General features: G+C 33.7%; 1 protein-coding gene across 1 annotated transcript in view; it reads left to right on the forward strand.

Moving 5' to 3' along the window:
• Positions 1-3,020, forward strand: part of LOC138334573 (CUB and sushi domain-containing protein 3-like) — a 75,216-nt gene extending 72,196 nt beyond the window's left edge. The window contains exons 6-7 of the mRNA XM_069283225.1: positions 1,929-2,111; positions 2,830-3,020. Of these exons, the coding sequence (XP_069139326.1) occupies positions 1,929-2,111; positions 2,830-3,020 (374 nt within the window). The remainder of the gene's footprint in view (positions 1-1,928; positions 2,112-2,829) is intronic.
• Positions 3,021-17,616: the final 14,596 nt, after the last annotated feature.

Consider the following 17,616-nt stretch of genomic DNA (forward strand, 5'->3'; position numbering starts at 1 on the left):
GATCTCGCAACTTATCTATCTTTATAACCTTACCAAACCCACCAGAAAAATATTTAGCTACAATAAATTCTTTATTATTCGATTTTTTGTGGAATGGTAAATGCCATAAGATCAAATCAGATGTTAAGATTCAAAATTATGCAAATGTTGGGCTTACGATGATTGACTGGTATGCTTTCATCCATTCATTAAAGTTAGGATGGGTTAGAAGATTATTCTCGTCTACAGGCAAATGGTATCTGATCCTCAAGTCAACTCTAGATTTAAATAAGATATATAATTGTGGGAAGGATTATGTAAAATTGTGTATATCCAGATGTCGTAATCAATTTTGGAAAGATGTCTTTAAAGCATGGGATAAATTAAATTATTCTGAAGATATGAGGCTAAAAGAGTGTAATCCTCAAAACACCTCTCTGGTACAACAATGATATTAAAGTTGATAATAAATTTGTTTTTTACCCCAATTGGTCTAGGTCAGGTATTTTAATTTTAAATGATCTGATGAAAAATTCTGACAATTTTACTTTTCTTTCTTTTGACGAATTTATACAAAAATTTGGAATTGATACTAATTTTTTACAATACCATGGACTTATATTGTCAATAAAGCGCTATTTAAGAAATCTCGAAATAAAACCAGAGAAACTTTCATACCCTTTTATACCACAACTATTAGAAATTTTCTTTAAAAGCAAAAAGGGTGTGAAAGACTTCTATAGGTTTATCATAACTCCATCAACAACTCCAACAGGTACTAAAAATGGTATTTGAGCTTTAGCTTTGATACAGAAATGTGGTTAAAAATATATACTCCTCCATTTAAGATAACAAAAAAAATTCAAATTGATATGGTTTCAAGTCTGAATTATTCATCATATATTAGTTACTAATACCTTCCTTCATAAGATAGGAATAAATCCTAGTGTACTTTATGTAATACAGAAAGGGAGAGAATTATACATTGCCTTTGGGAATGCAAAGAGGTGCAAACTCTGCTTCAAAATTTTGAAACTTTATTAGATTTATTGTTTATTCCCTTTGCATATAACAAAGATTCATTTCTTTTTGGAATAGTTTTACAAAATTGTATCTCTATTGACAATGAAATTTTGATAATTATGAAACATTACATTTATAAAACCAGATGTCTTAGCAACTCTTTAAATATCAATGCTCTTATTAATGTAATTAAGGATAATTTTTAGTTCAAAAATATATGTTTTTTAGTCAAAGTGACCATGTTAAAAGGCAATTTGAAATAGGCTGGAGGAAATGGAAACCTTTATTGGACCTTTAAGTATATACATGTACCTTTACCCTAGTCTTTCACTTAGTCTTTTACTACTGCTAACTTACTTTAATTTTCTTTTCTTTTTTATCTTTTGTTGGGGTTTATATAGCTGATCAGCACAACGATTCTTCAGAACAATTTTTTAATTATTTTTTTATTTAATATAATATATTTAAACTATAATATAGTGTATGTGTAACGGTATCTCCTCCCTCTTCTTTCTTCTTCCTTCTTATCTTTCTTCTTTAGTCTGTCTGTCTGTCTGTATGTATGTATGTGAATGTGTCTGTGTGTCTGTCTGACTGTCTGTCAGTCTGCACTGTCTGTCTGTATGTATGTGAGTGTGTGTGTGTGTGTGTGTGTGTGTGTGTGTGTGTGTGTGTGTGTGTGTGTGTGTGTTGTGTGTATGTGTGTGTGAGAGAGAAAGAGAGAGTGAGAGCATGCATATATGTGCGTTATGGTTTGCTATTAATGGCTAATATATGTTTTTATTGATGTTTCATAACGTACAACGTTTGATGTTTTTAAGTATTGTGAATGAGTGCATATGCAAGTGTTTGTGTGTTAGTGTCCATTTATATATACTGTGTAAAATGTTCGAAAATCAAAAATTAAAAAAAAAAACTGTTGAAAGGTACGCCAATACCATGTGACCCGCCTGTCGCCATTGCTAATGGATATGTTGATGCGCCATTACTCTCCGTCGGAAGTGTCGCAACTCATTCGTGTGATGTCAACTACGTCAACACAGGTGGAACCGGAAATACTCAAATCTGTGTACTTGGAGGTATATGGTCTGGGAACGTCGAGATGGTCTGTAAGTAACAGCAAAATGAAAATGCATGTCATAATATAGCATCGTGTTCAAAAACCGGAAATATTACAACTTGTTTAAATTATTACCACTTTAAAGTTTTCAGAATTGAGTCAGAAATATTCTCATTTTAAGTAAATTAGTTATTTTTTATGTTTGTTGACAATTGACGGAATGGAAAATGAACAAGAAAACAAACCATGAAGTAGTATTCACATTATAATATATTTTATAGCAAATAAACATCACTTTATGGGGGTTTGTTCTGCTTGACGGCTGTTCCTTGACATGACGTCTAGCGTTTTTGACGTAGGGAAATTCAAACGCACCAATTCATTTAATATCATATACTGTCACTTATATTTCAATTCTGTTTCTTTTTGTCACTATAAATATGTATACAAACAAATGTTAAAACAGTATTATGTATACCAACGTTTGTGGCGACTTATTTTCGCGAATTTTTCAATCAAGGTAAATTCGCGAAAGTTTATCTCCGCGAATTGATAACTTTCACAATTCGTGTGCAATTAAATTCACATGTATTCCGTGCTTTTTTTAATAAAGTCACGAAAGTTAATTTTTGCACACAAATTTTGAAACTGAAATCGTGAAATTTATTAGCCGCGAAAGATTATTGGTTGACAGTACAGTAACAGATGCCTGACACAATACTTGAGTATGAATGATTTGTATTCGTATTTTACATCTGTTGATAAAGGTACCCTTAAGCCATGCGAATTGCCGATCGCCATTACTAATGGAAATGTTGATGCACCATCTCTCTCCGTTGGGAGTGTAGCAACGTACGCGTGTGATTCCAGTTCGATCAACACAGGAGGAGACAGCAGTACTCGAATTTGTGTACTTGGGGGCACGTGGTCTGGAATCATCGATATGGTCTGTAAGTAAAAGCTATTTGATGATTAGCCGCCGACAAAATAATGTTATTCGTTTTATATAGTAATATAAAGTCTTCATGCCCTGTCCATGGTCAATCGTCATTGAAATGATTTCTTCTAATTACCTGAAAGTCCAAAGGGTCAAATATTTGACCAATGGACATCGGAGATGTTTTAAAATTCATCAAAAATGTAGAATAATACATTGATACTTAATATTTATTGCAGAATCAGGCTAAAAATGTCCCTTTAATGTACAGACTAATGCATCAATTGCCTCTATATCCGTTAACACAGGTGAATTATAAAGTATGAGTTAGTTAGTTTAACGTCTACATAACTGTCTTTAATGCTAGGTTTTGTATTTGAGCAGACACGTACATTGCATATCCATATATACAGTGTACTGGTACATTATTCAGATCTACTGTCTGAAATACATTTTTTAAGTATTTGATTTCCTAAATTACTAACAGAGTATGATTTTCTATGTTCTTTTTTTTCAAATAACATCCTGTGTCCTTTCACATTACTAGTGTAATTGGTGTATTTTTTATTACCCCTGTTGGCCTCTATACCAAGTAAAACATTTACATGATCATGGAATAGCCTTATAATTTGACCGGATTGTATTTACCTCAAATTAACACATTACGGTAAAATACGTAAGATATCCCGGTGAAATGTACAATTTATTTTCATTAGAATCACAATACCAATAATATATTACTTTTGTAAAATGTGTAAACATTACCTCTGACCCTTTTGATAGTATTTTCTCTCATTGAAATATACTTGGATAGCAATGATCACGTGATATTCGTAAATGTTTAAAAATGGAAGGCCAGTTGTTTTGATCCGATTTATTCGCTTTGAGATGCGCTTGAAGTAAATGAATGTCTATCCTGTAGTATTTTGTACCATTTTTATTTATTTTCGTTTGATATGTCCACAAGAAAATCACATGGTATTAAATTTTCCGCTTTCATGTTTGAAAAAAGCCACTTATGTCAGTGGGAATCTATCTTAAGCAAATCATAGATCATCTGAATTTTTCGATCAATAACCGGTTGTTTTCTTATAGCATGAAATATGTATTCCAATTACATATACGCTACATATATGATGTACTTCTTCAAACCACTGTATGTTTTTTTTTCTATTTTGAACTTATGCCATATTTATCCAATGGGAAACACTACCTAATCTATTTGAATATCGTCTGGGAGCAGTTGTACAAAATGTGGTCATAATAATAACTCTTTAGTGATATTCCTATTTCACAATTATTGCAGACCATATTATTTTCAAAAACAAGAACAATTCAATATTTTCAATTTTACATATTTTTGTTCAATTTGTGTAACAATAAACTATTTTGTAAATTGTCGTCAAACTTTAATTAGCTAATTATCATTTGAACAACTCGGCCCCGAATGGCTATGTCAGAATATATCTATGTGGTTTTTATTGCAGGTTCACCTACAAGATTGTACAAGTTTGAAATAACAGTTACCATTGATACTGCATCCGAGTTTTACATGGTTGTATATGGTGAAGACGGTTCTTTTGAATTTATTTTCCCATCTTCTGTGCCTCTACATACATCTGGTACAATTGTTGTCTATGAGGTAATCTGCAAAATATGTACAATGGTATGGACTATTATTTCAAAATTAATATTATCTTATCTTTTGTACATGATAGAAAATATGTTTTGGATTTTTGTTATCAATTACGTCTTTTGTCAACTTAATTTTTGCAGCACCGTATCTTTTGGCTCTTTGAGGGGATGTTGTTGTTTTTTTGTAATCCTACATTCATTTAAAGTATTCCGGATTTTGTCATCTCCAGTTCTAATACTGGTCAGTCCGTACACAACAAGATTAGAGGCCAATATTAGGCATTTCTGAAAAAAAATCTAACATTGCAACTTTTCAAAGATAAGAAATTAAGTATTTCAGGAACCGTTAATTACATCAAATTTTTAAAAATTTATACAATTGTTAACAAGGTGATGGTAAGTGTAGTATTAACGTTGTTCTAATAACTTTTGGGTTCAACAAAATTATAAATCTTGTTTTACCTATTAAAAATCAAGAAACCGTTTCGGAAAGTTAGTAGGCCTTTAAGGTATCTATGCATTAATGCTATAAGTTATGGTAACAGTCCAAGTCACATGAGTGAATGACCCCGACAATTTAGGAAATTGTTGCCTTTTCTTTTAACTGCAATATTATTTCCATCAATACCATTCCATTTCACTGGACACATTTGACAAGAAAATGAGTCATAAATCATCTTTCGAATACAAAACATTGCATCACAATTTAGCGCATTGCATACGGGGAAGGCCGTCCTGAAATGACCCTAGCTGTTAATATGACATTTACCCTAATCATTGCACTAATAAAGTACTGTTTCTTATCATTGCAGGAAACATTTCTCGGAGTTAGAGCTTTGACAAGATCCACCATTGGTATTACAGGTGGTTCCCCATTCGTTTTTGAGGCATGTAGTGTGTTTATTACAACCAAATGTCCAATTGTATGACGTAATGTTCAGATCTCTAGTAGTCTTCTTTAGTTTTGTTCTGTTTTATGTATTGATTTTTTTTATCAAATGTTATCCTGGTCTGTTAATTGACTGTCTTTTTACACCGCCAGTTCTCATTTCAAACACATGGGACGTATTTCTTTCTGACTTAATGATGCTTACTTTCTAACGGTTAAGGTCGAGTGCTTTTGCCCCAACCCACTCCGAGCCCATCAAACTTACATGCTAAATTATTATGGTATTTTGTTTGAAATATAAAAGTACAAGTACATCTTTGATTCAAAACGGTCACAAACCATAATATTCCTTTTGTTTTCCAGACTACAATAACTTGAGAATGGGATGGTCGATCATGTTCAGACTTGATATGGTCGTAATATATGGTGTAACACATGTTGGGATTGAAATTAGGGGCCAAAATATCCTAATTTAGACAATATATAAATGGACCATTACCTTTCCGTTTTTAATGTCTAACATCGAAGATTAATCATTGTAAACAGTCGTAAACATTATGGCTCTTCACTGTAACATAGATAACACAGGAAATCTTATAATTGTTATAATTTGTTTACAATATTCAAGATTATTATACCCCTACACAATCGTTTCTATATAAACTCTATTGACAAAAATGCCAATAAATGAACTGTTCCATCGCGCGGTCCAAAAAACTGTTAAAATCGATTGTTAAAATGTGCTGATGGACCGAAGTGACGTCATACCTACAATTCGTGACGTCAATGCATTGTTTTGAGTCAATGGGTATAACAAAACAGTTATCAACTGGGTTTTCGGGCAACAGATGGTTTGCTGGATCCTTCTGGTCCAACAAAGTTTGTCTTCTGGTCCAACAAATCATCTGTTGCCCCCAATCCAAGTCAATAGCTGTATACTGTTATGCAGGGACATTACTACTTTAGCGATACTTAGAGAATGTGTTTTAACCTATTTTTGTATATTGTTTAGGTGATGCTCGTCTCTATCACGGTTGACGGCGTTAGATACATAATTAACGATCAAGGAGATTCTAGGTATGAGAACCTTCCAGATCGTAATGGAATAACAACAGAGTTAAAGTGAGTTCATGCATATTGTACCCTTCAGTTCAATCTCTCTCCTCTGATATTGTGTAAATCGTATTTGCTCTAACAGCACCTTACTAGATACTCCGATAAATATCAAAATACTAATGTGGCTGCAAAAAAAATATAATATGTTGTCATCGGTTCATTCTTACTTAGTTTGGTGTTTTAACGTATTTCGGCAATAAAACACATAGTGGGGGAGGAGAAGTAGGTTCCCATGTACGAAAATGAGAAGACGTAACGTTATTATTATGATTTAATCGTATTCAGCATGATTCAATCACATTTAAAAATATGTTTATTTGCCTCTGTTGTTGTCTGGTTCTCTATCTATGCGCATATATGCGAATGTGTCATTTTGGCCATTTTTTGTGAATTTTTTAAAGGGGGATGGCGTCTCTCTCTTTTTCCGACCTCATTGATGCGATTTATGTTTTTATAGTACACATATGTTTACACAAGGGTTGGTTCAATTCGAAATGACTGTTACAAGGTGATTTGTCCATCATTTTTTTTACTTGTGATAAAAATTATGACATTTATCGATTTTTTAGGGAAAAAAAGCTAAAAATTTCATTGTTTTCCCGTCATTTCACAAAAATAAGAAGACGTAACGTCATTATTATGATTTAATCGTATTCAGCATGTTTCAATCATAGAAAAAAATGTGTTTATTTGTCTTTGAATGTTGTCTGGTTCTCTATCTATGCGCATATATGCGAATGTGTCATTTTGGTCATTTTTGATACCTGAAATCCAAGATGGCCGCCATATGACCCCCATGGGACATTAGTTGTCAATGGCAACAAGCATAAAATGAAACTAGACATCATAACGGTCCTAAAAAACCATGTTTCGAAAAACTGCCAGAGGGGTACATGGGAACCTACTTCTCCTCCCCCACTAACAAATGAATTTTGTTATATTCAACATTTCTTTTCAACTTCAAGAATTTCTATCGGGCAACTATTTTTTTATAAATTAAATAGGGCTTTTTCTGTTTCCGCTTTTGTTATGATAGTTATTATTAAAGGTGTTTTTTATATAAGTTTTGTGAATTTCATCATTGGATAATTATAACATTAATATATCATGAATATTATAAATTACCAAAACAACATCAGCAACAATGTGTATTAGACTGCAAATGGTTGCTTTACCATTGTTTACTATAACATGAATATCCTATGAATTATTTTTTGTAGACCCGAAAATTAAACAATCATCAACGCATGATCAGACATTGGAAACATACAGTTACATGGAATCTACTGATCCATGAAGAAGAGATCAACACAACCTAAAATTGATAGCGTGTGAGAGAAAACAGCTGACGAATTATAACTTAACACATCAAAACGAAGTGGCGATTTGACAAGTAACCGAATTAAAAATCAAATGAACGATTTCATTGATTCTAATGAATAGTATTTTTTTAGCGAAATCTTACCAAGCAACGGATAAAGAACAGGGTAGGATAGTGTATGTATTCTAAAGACAGGAAGTATTTAACGGGGGTATATGTTAATGACAAAGAACATTCTATCCTATCAGAGGTACTTTCGTCTATTTTACGTCCTCAGTAGTGACGGAGGGAATCAAAGGGAAGTAACTCTGGTACATCAGAATGATAACAATGATGGAATGTTATGGTATGATCTATTTTAGAAATATATTCTTAAAGAGAATGTCGTTTTTCATGAGGAAGGAGAAGACCCATTGTTACAAATGACATGCATTATTTTAGGACACAGATGTATGGTTTATTAAAAAAATGGACATATGAAGGAGAGACGGTATTATAAGGAATGCACATATATAATAAAGCATAAGGAAAAATGGACTTATTCGAAAGAAACAAATGATATATAGAAAAATGTACTGTAATACCAGAAATGTACTGAAGTAAATAACTAATTCTAAGCATCTGATCGACTTTGGAAACTTCCAGAACAATACAATGCAATTCAGGTTTATACAGTCAATAAAAGAAAGTGATGAAACGGATAACTTTTAGTACCGGCGTTCAAGCATGACACAGGTAAGTCACCACGTGCACAGAGACTGCACGGTGTTCTAGCGGACGACTATTTTGAACAACGACACAAGTTTATCGTATCAATATCAATATGATAAAAACACACTTTTATGTAACAAAGAACTTCAAAGTAATTTCACATTTAAAGTTCTGATGAAGTAAAGGAAAGTATTTATTACAATGCACAAAGGGCGTAAACCATCTCCTTGCAATAGTCCCAAGGATAATGAGCGAAAGTGCTACGTACACCTGTTGCAGAGGATGATTTCATAGCGGAAAAAACGTTTTGATTTAAACATAGTTTATTTGTAAATTCAGACACAAAAAGGATTGGGCACAAGTTCACAAACTTATATTAAGCCCGCTCCAATTATTATCTTTTGCCAATACAACCCCAAGTGGGGGCCGCGGTGGCCGAGTGGTTAAGATGTCCCGACATATTACCACAAGCCCTCCACCTCTGGGAAGCGGGTTCGAATCCCATGTGGGGCAGTTGCCAGGTACTGACCGTTGGCCTGTGGTTTTTCTCCGGGTACTCCGGCTTTCCTCCACCAACAAACCTGGCACGTCCTTACATGACCCTGGCTGTTAATAGGACGTAAAAATAAACAAACCAAAAAAGTATATAGAATCGACCAAGCGGATGACCTTAACTATATACAAATATATATACAGAGAGAGAGAGAGAGAGAGAGAGAGAGAGAGAGAGAGAGAGAGAGAGAGAGAGAGAGACTTATTAGCATATATATAACATATATATATATATTTAATAAAGTAGATGGTCGATCCCGGCTCAGGTGACAATCACCGGTGTTAAAACTATCTAGTGTCTATCACATACCGTGCCTTCGATGTCTTTCTCCTTTCCGTTCGCTGATCCTTCTATAAAATCTTATCACAAACATATTTGTCACCCGAGCCGGTAAAGACCAGAATGATGTAATATATTAAAACAAACAAAGCAATATTCTACTTAAATCTATTAGTATCTTTAATAAACTGCTGGGTGGATTGGCAAATAGTTTCGTTATCTTGCTTGGATAAAATAGAATTGCCGAATAGAAGTAGGTGCAGGTCTAACGGGATGAAATCATTTAGCTCACGAAATAACTTTAGGCGTTAATTAGTATAATTGTTGCATACGAAAAAGAAATGATGTGCATCTTCGATAGGATGTCCGCATTGACAGTGTTTGTAATTTAATTAAATTAGCTTGAAATAAGTCATTATTAAGAGTGCTGGATTTGTTTCTTAATCTGGCATGCAAAATGTTAGGTTTTCTATCACCAATGAGAAAGTAAATGGGTATTTGAGTATCTCTAAAACTACGAAGAGAATGTTGAAATGCCGAATATGATACACTTTGTCGAATTCCAAGGTCTAACTGGTTCCAAAGTTGGATTGTAGAGGGGGAAAAAGATGAATTTGTTTATTGTAAACGATAATTTGGTATAGAGAAATTATTGGCATTACGAAGGTTATATTGAGAATTTTCTGAGACTAAAGCTGGAAGAAAAAACGTTATGGTGACTCTCCATTTTGAATCGAAGTGGGAGACGACCGTATCACACAGTCTAGAAATTATCCTTCCGCAGCCATTCGGCGGACCATTTTTGCAATCATTTCTAAATCTATTGTAAATGTTTTATGTTTCATCTAGATAACATTGATAATAAATTTGTTTCTTTATAAATGTATGACAAATTGTAATATTTGCGCTATTTGTTTTTAATTAGTTGTATTCTAATGATGCACTATTTTCTTACGTCTTTCGTTGCAGACTTGCACAAGCCCAGAAACCCGCAATTTAAAAAAAAAAAAATCTACAAAAATCTAATACGATTGAATTGAAATATAAGGATGGAATCTTGCTTTGGTTTGGTCGATTTCATGGGGTGATGAATTGAGTCGCTCTTGAAACAAATTCAACATGAACTGCTTCGCAGTTCATTCAATTTGTTTCAAGAGCAACTCAATTCCTCACCCCATGAAAACGACCAAAGCAAGATTCAATCCTTAAATATATACTTAAAAATTAAAAAAAAAAATTTTATGTTATATCCATGTATATTATTATATTTTTAAGTTAGTTGAATGTATTTTGTGTTGTGTGGGTGTTTTTATCGTGGTATGTCGTTGTGTGGGTGTTTTTATCGTGGTATGTCGTTATGTACCCATGTCTATTTGTAAATGTGTGAACATCTAATGAAAATAATATATTTACATTTTGCTACAGAGATTCCATTACTCTAATGATAATCATCATCTGCATTATGAGTCAATAAATGCAGCTTAGTTTTGGTGTAGTAATACGTATGTACATAAATAGGAGTCCTGTTTATCGACACCAAGTTAGTCCGCGTAAGAAAATTGGCAATATCGTCAGATGAACCAGTTTAGCTATGAATTTATAGAAACAATCTTTCAGACGTCTAGATTATAAATGTGAAACCGAAAATTTAATAAAAAATGTTGAGTTTTAGTCGTCTGTTTAAATTCATTTTATGAACTATTTTCTAAGTCTAAGTTGTATAGTCTGTGACCTGCTACATCTTTGGCGCAGCAAAAGTATTACATGTATAAAGTGTTTTACATAGTTTTCCCCGCCTCTCTAAGCTTTCCATATTTGCCGACTTCTGTAAAGTTCGTATTCGCAAAGTTATTAAACAATTCGGTTTAAATATTTACTTTTAACGTGTACACGATTAAAATAGCTCAGAAATCTCCGAACCGTTGCTATCTACTCCCATCTGTATGGGTATTACCGGTGTTGGCCATGGGAGGTTCCTATATCTATACGGGTATCCAGGATGTCGGTTACATGATGCGCATCTCGGTTTTCGAACATTACTCAAAAGTTTGAAACGTGGCGTTGACTGTGGCGGTTCTTTCAAAACGTGTGATATTTCATGCGACATTAACCAATATGTCAATATTATATAAGTGATTTTATGGATCTCACTAATACTCACACATTGTATGTTTTATGACAATTTGTGTGAAAAACACAACTTTAATCTTGGCTGTTCAGGTAAAATGGTTTAAGCGGGATTTTCAAATAAATGGTCACTCGCATCTAGAATATATTTAACGATGAAATAAAAAAAAATATATAAATATAACAATTAAAGGATTATTAGATTGTAATTATTGGATATATAACGGGCTCTATTATATCAATCTGTCACAGAGATTGTATTTTTTGTATTTTTATTATCAGGATATCGTGATGTATGCGTTTCGTCATATTTTATTTAATACAACATTTTGTGCTTCTGGTTCGGTTATTGTTAACATTCACTCTTAATATCAGATATAAGTGCCTGGTTTTTCATTGACTTGGTAGGTGGTTCCGCTGCCATGGTAGAATTTAGAACGTGTGTTGTAGCAGCCATATTTAGTTATTTTCCTTTGTTTCACAGTTTGTATTTTCACCTGAAAAAATCTTGACCTGAAATTCACCTGAATTTACTTTATCGCACCTCGGACAGAAATTTGCCCAAATGATTGGCGGAGAGCCGTCACGTGGTGATGCATGACCCCCTAACACTTTATAGGGCGTCAGTAAATGTTGTTATGGTACAATATGGCGGATGTCGCCATCGCTTCAAAATTTAAACACATTCTCTTCAACTAGACATGTCATTTCATTGCCGTAAAAATGCACATTACTTAATTTTTTTGTGTAAAATTATTTTAAAATCGTTTTGATACTTGAAATTAAATTAGATGCATTTTCTAAAAATACGAGTTGCTTTCCCTACGCCAGTTTAAAAGTGACGTGTTAAAAGTAAAACATAACATTTCAAGCATGTTCTTGAGTGTGATTGTAAACAAAAGGATGGGTTCGTATCAAGGCCTATTGATCTATAAATCTTCACTCTACAATCAATATATCGGCATAATTTTAAATGATTTTATCAGCGAGAATGCAGAAATGATCATGGAGATTGCGTTTAAAATGTCGGATGGATGTTTGTGTCTACAGCGCTATTGTTGATTTATGAGTTATTCAGTAAAGAAATACATAAATAAGTATGTAGCCCTAGGCCAAATGTATTAAAAGCGGCAATTGTTTGTATCCTTCGCAAACATAATTCAGGTTTAATTTCAGATTCTTGACAAAACAATTAGGAAATAAAGACCTAATGGAACAAATCAATGGTCCTCGATACGATACATTTGTAATATAGTCAGTTACTGACCCCCTATAAAGACACAGAGTGTCAGTAACAAGTATAGGAGGCTCAGACTACTGTACACCCTCTATGCCTTATAGGGGGCCAGTTACTAACTTTATATTACTACAATGTAATAATATTAGTATGACTTCTTTAGAAATAACATTGTGTTTTAGCATTCCTTGTCTTTTGTAATGTAGGACCTGTTAAGTGATGGTAACCGGTCTCTGGACTGGTGTTTAGTATATACTAGTACATTATTAGTTATATAGTCAGTTACTGACCCCCTATAAAGGCATAGAGGGTCAGTAAGATTTATAGGGGGCGAGAGCGTAGCCCGAGCCTCCTATACTTCTTACTGACCCTCTATGCCTTTATAGGGGGTCAGTAACTGACTATATAACGAATTTATCGCATCGAGGACCATTTATTTGTTTTATTTATTCTTGTTTCCTATTTGTTTGGTCAAGAATCTGAAATCAAACTTAAATCATACTTGTGCGAATGATAACAAACAATCGACACTTTTAAAATAATTGGTCTAGGCTACATATTTATCTATGTATTTCTTTCAAGAATTTTCAAATATACTATATAAGGAACCTGCAGAATAATAATGAATAATTCATAAATGAACAATAATTTCGACATTCCTATGTGCACAGTAACAGTTATGCCTACCTCAATACGACACCAGACCGTCTGTATATTGAAAGCATCACAAACAAGAGTGACACAAACATCCATCTAACATTTTAAGCACAATCTCCTTGATCATCTGTGCATTCTCGCTGAGATAATCACTTAAAAGTTATGCCGATAAATTGATTGTAGAGTGAAGATTGATCTGTAGGTACGAACACCTCCATTTGTTTATAATCACAGTCTAGAAAACGCTTGAATTGTTACGTTTGACTTTCGCCGCGTCATCAACTTTCAAACTGGCGTAGGGGAAGCAACTCGTATTTAAAAAAATGCATTTCATGTAATTTGAAGAATTAAAACGATTAAAGTTATTTTTACACAAAAATTAACAATAAATATATAGTTTTACGGTAATGAAGTGGTATATTTATTTGAAGATAATGTGATTAAATTTTGAAGCGAGGGCGAGAGCCGCCATATTGCACCATAATAAAATTTACTGACCCCCTATAAAGTGATAGGGGGTCACCACGTGACGGCTCTCCGCCAATCATTCGGGGACATTTCTGTCCGAGGTGCGATAATTGTACCTGTTAAGTGATGGTAACCGGTCTCTGGACTGGTGACTTTGCTGTTATTTACAGGTATAAAGGTAAGAAGGACTAACCTAATCAAGTATTCTGATGATAATGCTCCACCCCCCACCCCACCCCCTCTTTATGTTGTTGCGTTTGACCGATTATTGTATTATCTTAATTTTATAAACATTTATGTTACATCCTTTGAATTCCATCGTATTATGAAAATGTTTGCAAAGTTACGAGATATGTGTATTTACACAGTTTTGTAAACAATTTTTATATGGATTGAACATGAATTGGGCAGCACTCTCCAATTGATTACATGTATGCATTTCTAATTCATATCTGTAAAAATATACAATTTAGATATATATGTAAGAAACATCAAATGCATAACTCTTCATGCAATACAGGCATCAGTTTATGCATTTGTTTTACATTAATGGACTGGAATACAAGCAGTTTTGTACTGGTGTTTGGGGTCCAGTGTCCCATACGCCAAATGAGTTATTTATATTTTTTATTTATATTGTTTCATTAACTTAAACATCATGGTTGATTGTTGTATAATAAAGTAATTTCGTGCTCTATAAAACTTCTGATTTTGGCATATTTGTTCCGTTTAAAAGAATTCTATAACTGGAACTTATGGTCAATGTACACGTGTGGCTCATTGCTCATATGTACCGTAAATTAAGATATTTTGGAACTGTTCATATGTTGGCTTATTTGACGTTTGCCACGAAGGCACCAATATATGACACACCAGAATATGACTTCGTATTTATTTTTGCTTGTATATTGAGGTCAAAGCATCCACACGCTATTGACTTCTAATGTGAATTTAAACGCTAATAGATGTTACTCAATCACGTTACGTAAATAAAAAGGTATATTCTGTCAGCAGAAAAAAACACCGTTACCTGTGCGAGTTTTTTTCTTTCTTTTGTGAAGACACGTTTATAAATCTTGGATTATTAATCGTATAACTAAAGATCAATATTTTAAAAAGTTATCTTCGATGTTCATTTTTAGTGATATATGCATATTCACTTAAAAATGATAATGAAAAAGAACTGTGTGGTAGGGGTTTGGAGTTAAGGGAGGAGGGGGAGGGAGCGGAAGAATTGGGAGATTACTTTGCGATATACAGTATCATTATCAGTATTAATAATTGAGCAAATCTCAAAGCAGAGATACGCCAAGATCTGGAAAATTTAAAACAAATAATTCTATAATAGTGTCTTTCTAATATAGCAAATAATTATACATGTGCATCATATTACAAATTAGAGTTATGTCAGAAAAAACAGTGACATCACAATACAGCAGTGTTATAACACGTGCGCCATACAAATATTTATGACATGGCCGTATGACCTGGCTTGACTAGCCTGTTATGTGGTGAAAGTGTTTTACCCACAGTCAGGAAGGCACTTACAACATTTTTACTAGATACGCCTTTGCGATTGAACGTCGCTTATTCCGCCTTTGCATAGTAGAATTAACGTCCTTGAGGATAGGTATTGATTGTAATATGATTTATTTTGCAAAATTCACGTCGTTTTCTCTGAAAATTATGACTTTATGCTCGCAAACACATGCCACATATCACAATCAATACCTACCTGCAAGGGCAGATAATTCTGGAATATGCAAATACGGAACGTACGAGTACATTATGTATGTGCAATTAAGTCTGGCGCAACACTCCAGGGGCTACTATCACTGGCGTTATGTTCAACCCTGCACTATCTAATAGTAAAAATGAAGGCAGTTTGTAGAAAAGTGATTTATTATAAGTCTTCCTTTAAAGATAACAAAGTGAGCGACGTCCAACTTCAAAGCAGCACAGTCAAACACAGTGTACCAGTATTCGATTATAATGATGAACATCAAATCACCAAATTGCCTTTGTCTTCTGTTGCCTTCAATTTTGCAATGGCATATTCCAGGAGCGGATATAACGGCAGTGGGAGTATCCCCTGAATTATCGAAGATGCCCTAATTTATACCCATATCCGAATTTTGGCCAAATATCATGATGTAATGATCGATGGACCAACAACAGAAGCAGGTGTCCAGCATTAACTACGGTACTGGTAGAGTACATGATATAGGTTGACAAAGCTTGTCATTTTGTCGATGCATGGTCACCTAATCTCGGAAACAGTTTGGAAATACTGCCGGTTCATAATTGAGAATCGTATAGCAGTCGGAAACATAGGTTCGACATTTCAGCTCTGTATTTACCTGTAATTTTATACACTCCTCACATATGTATACCTGACATCAGTCGACAACAGAAGGGCCGAACTGCAGTGATTGAATTCCGGAAATAGCGACCGCCGAAGCGAGAATTTCTGTTGAAGACATTGTATCCTAAGACCAATTTATGATAAAGATTGAAAAAAATGCCAGCAACAACGCTTATTAAGATATCAAAGTACATCGGCCCAGTGTAGTCATCTTGCTTTGATATTGGCTATGCTGCTCATTATAAACAATGGTGTTCTATCTCATGTATTTTCCATTTATTAAATTATTTCTTCATTCAAAACAAGTGTTAAAAGATAATAATGTTAGTCATGTATAGGTAGGGTTGGTCGTGATTTAAACAGCAGCCATGGACGTGCTACTGTATTGTTTATAGTTAATTCACTGTATGTTGATTTTGGATTTTTTTTCTTGTTGTTGTTGTTGATTTTTTAGAAGAAACTGATGGTGTGGCCAGAGTTCAATATACCTTTAAACCGTATGTTTCATTTTAGTTTGAAAAAGTAATACATTCAAATCTCACTATAATCTACCGGTTATTTAAATAAATAGAGAATACACGGTTAGTATCTGACAATACTAGGTTTATTTTGATGAGAGACTTAGGAAAGCCGAGATGACGAGGCTGTGCCGAGTCATCGCGGCTTTCCGTGTCGAGCACTAAAATAAACCTTATATTGATATTATCCTGCTAAAGATTAAAGTTACATACATGTTTACATTCAAATCAGTAAGGCTTCTTGGTCCATACCCCGAGCTTTGTTTGCTCAAAATTTTCATGAAATAAAGACTAAACAATAGGATGGCTCTTAAATCATGGCATACCCCTGATAAAAAGGGGAAGCCGTTTATTTTATTAGATTTATATTATAAGGAAATATGATTTTAAATTTCTTGAAAATTTTTAGCGAAGGTGAGCGAAAATAACGCCAAACTGGCCTTATAAGCATAAGGCCAGGCGCCACCCGAGAGGATATTAACCGTGTATTTTGTTTATCCTGCAACCATTATGACATTTAAAACGAAGCAAATCGCTAGTTATTTACTTGGTTTCGCTCGAAGCGCATGCGCAGGAAAAGATTCATTTACTGAACCGTAAGAGAGTGTACTCCTTTTTACTAACGTGGGAAATATATAAGCGCATTCGCAAACAGTACTAGTAATTCTTTTTCAGGGTGTAATATTACTAAAACAATGTGAAAATACTGAAAAACAATAATTACTCATCAAAGAGTTACTT

This window comes from Argopecten irradians, chromosome 11 (genome assembly GCF_041381155.1).
Source record: "Argopecten irradians isolate NY chromosome 11, Ai_NY, whole genome shotgun sequence".
Classification (NCBI taxonomy): Eukaryota; Metazoa; Mollusca; class Bivalvia; order Pectinida; family Pectinidae; genus Argopecten; species Argopecten irradians.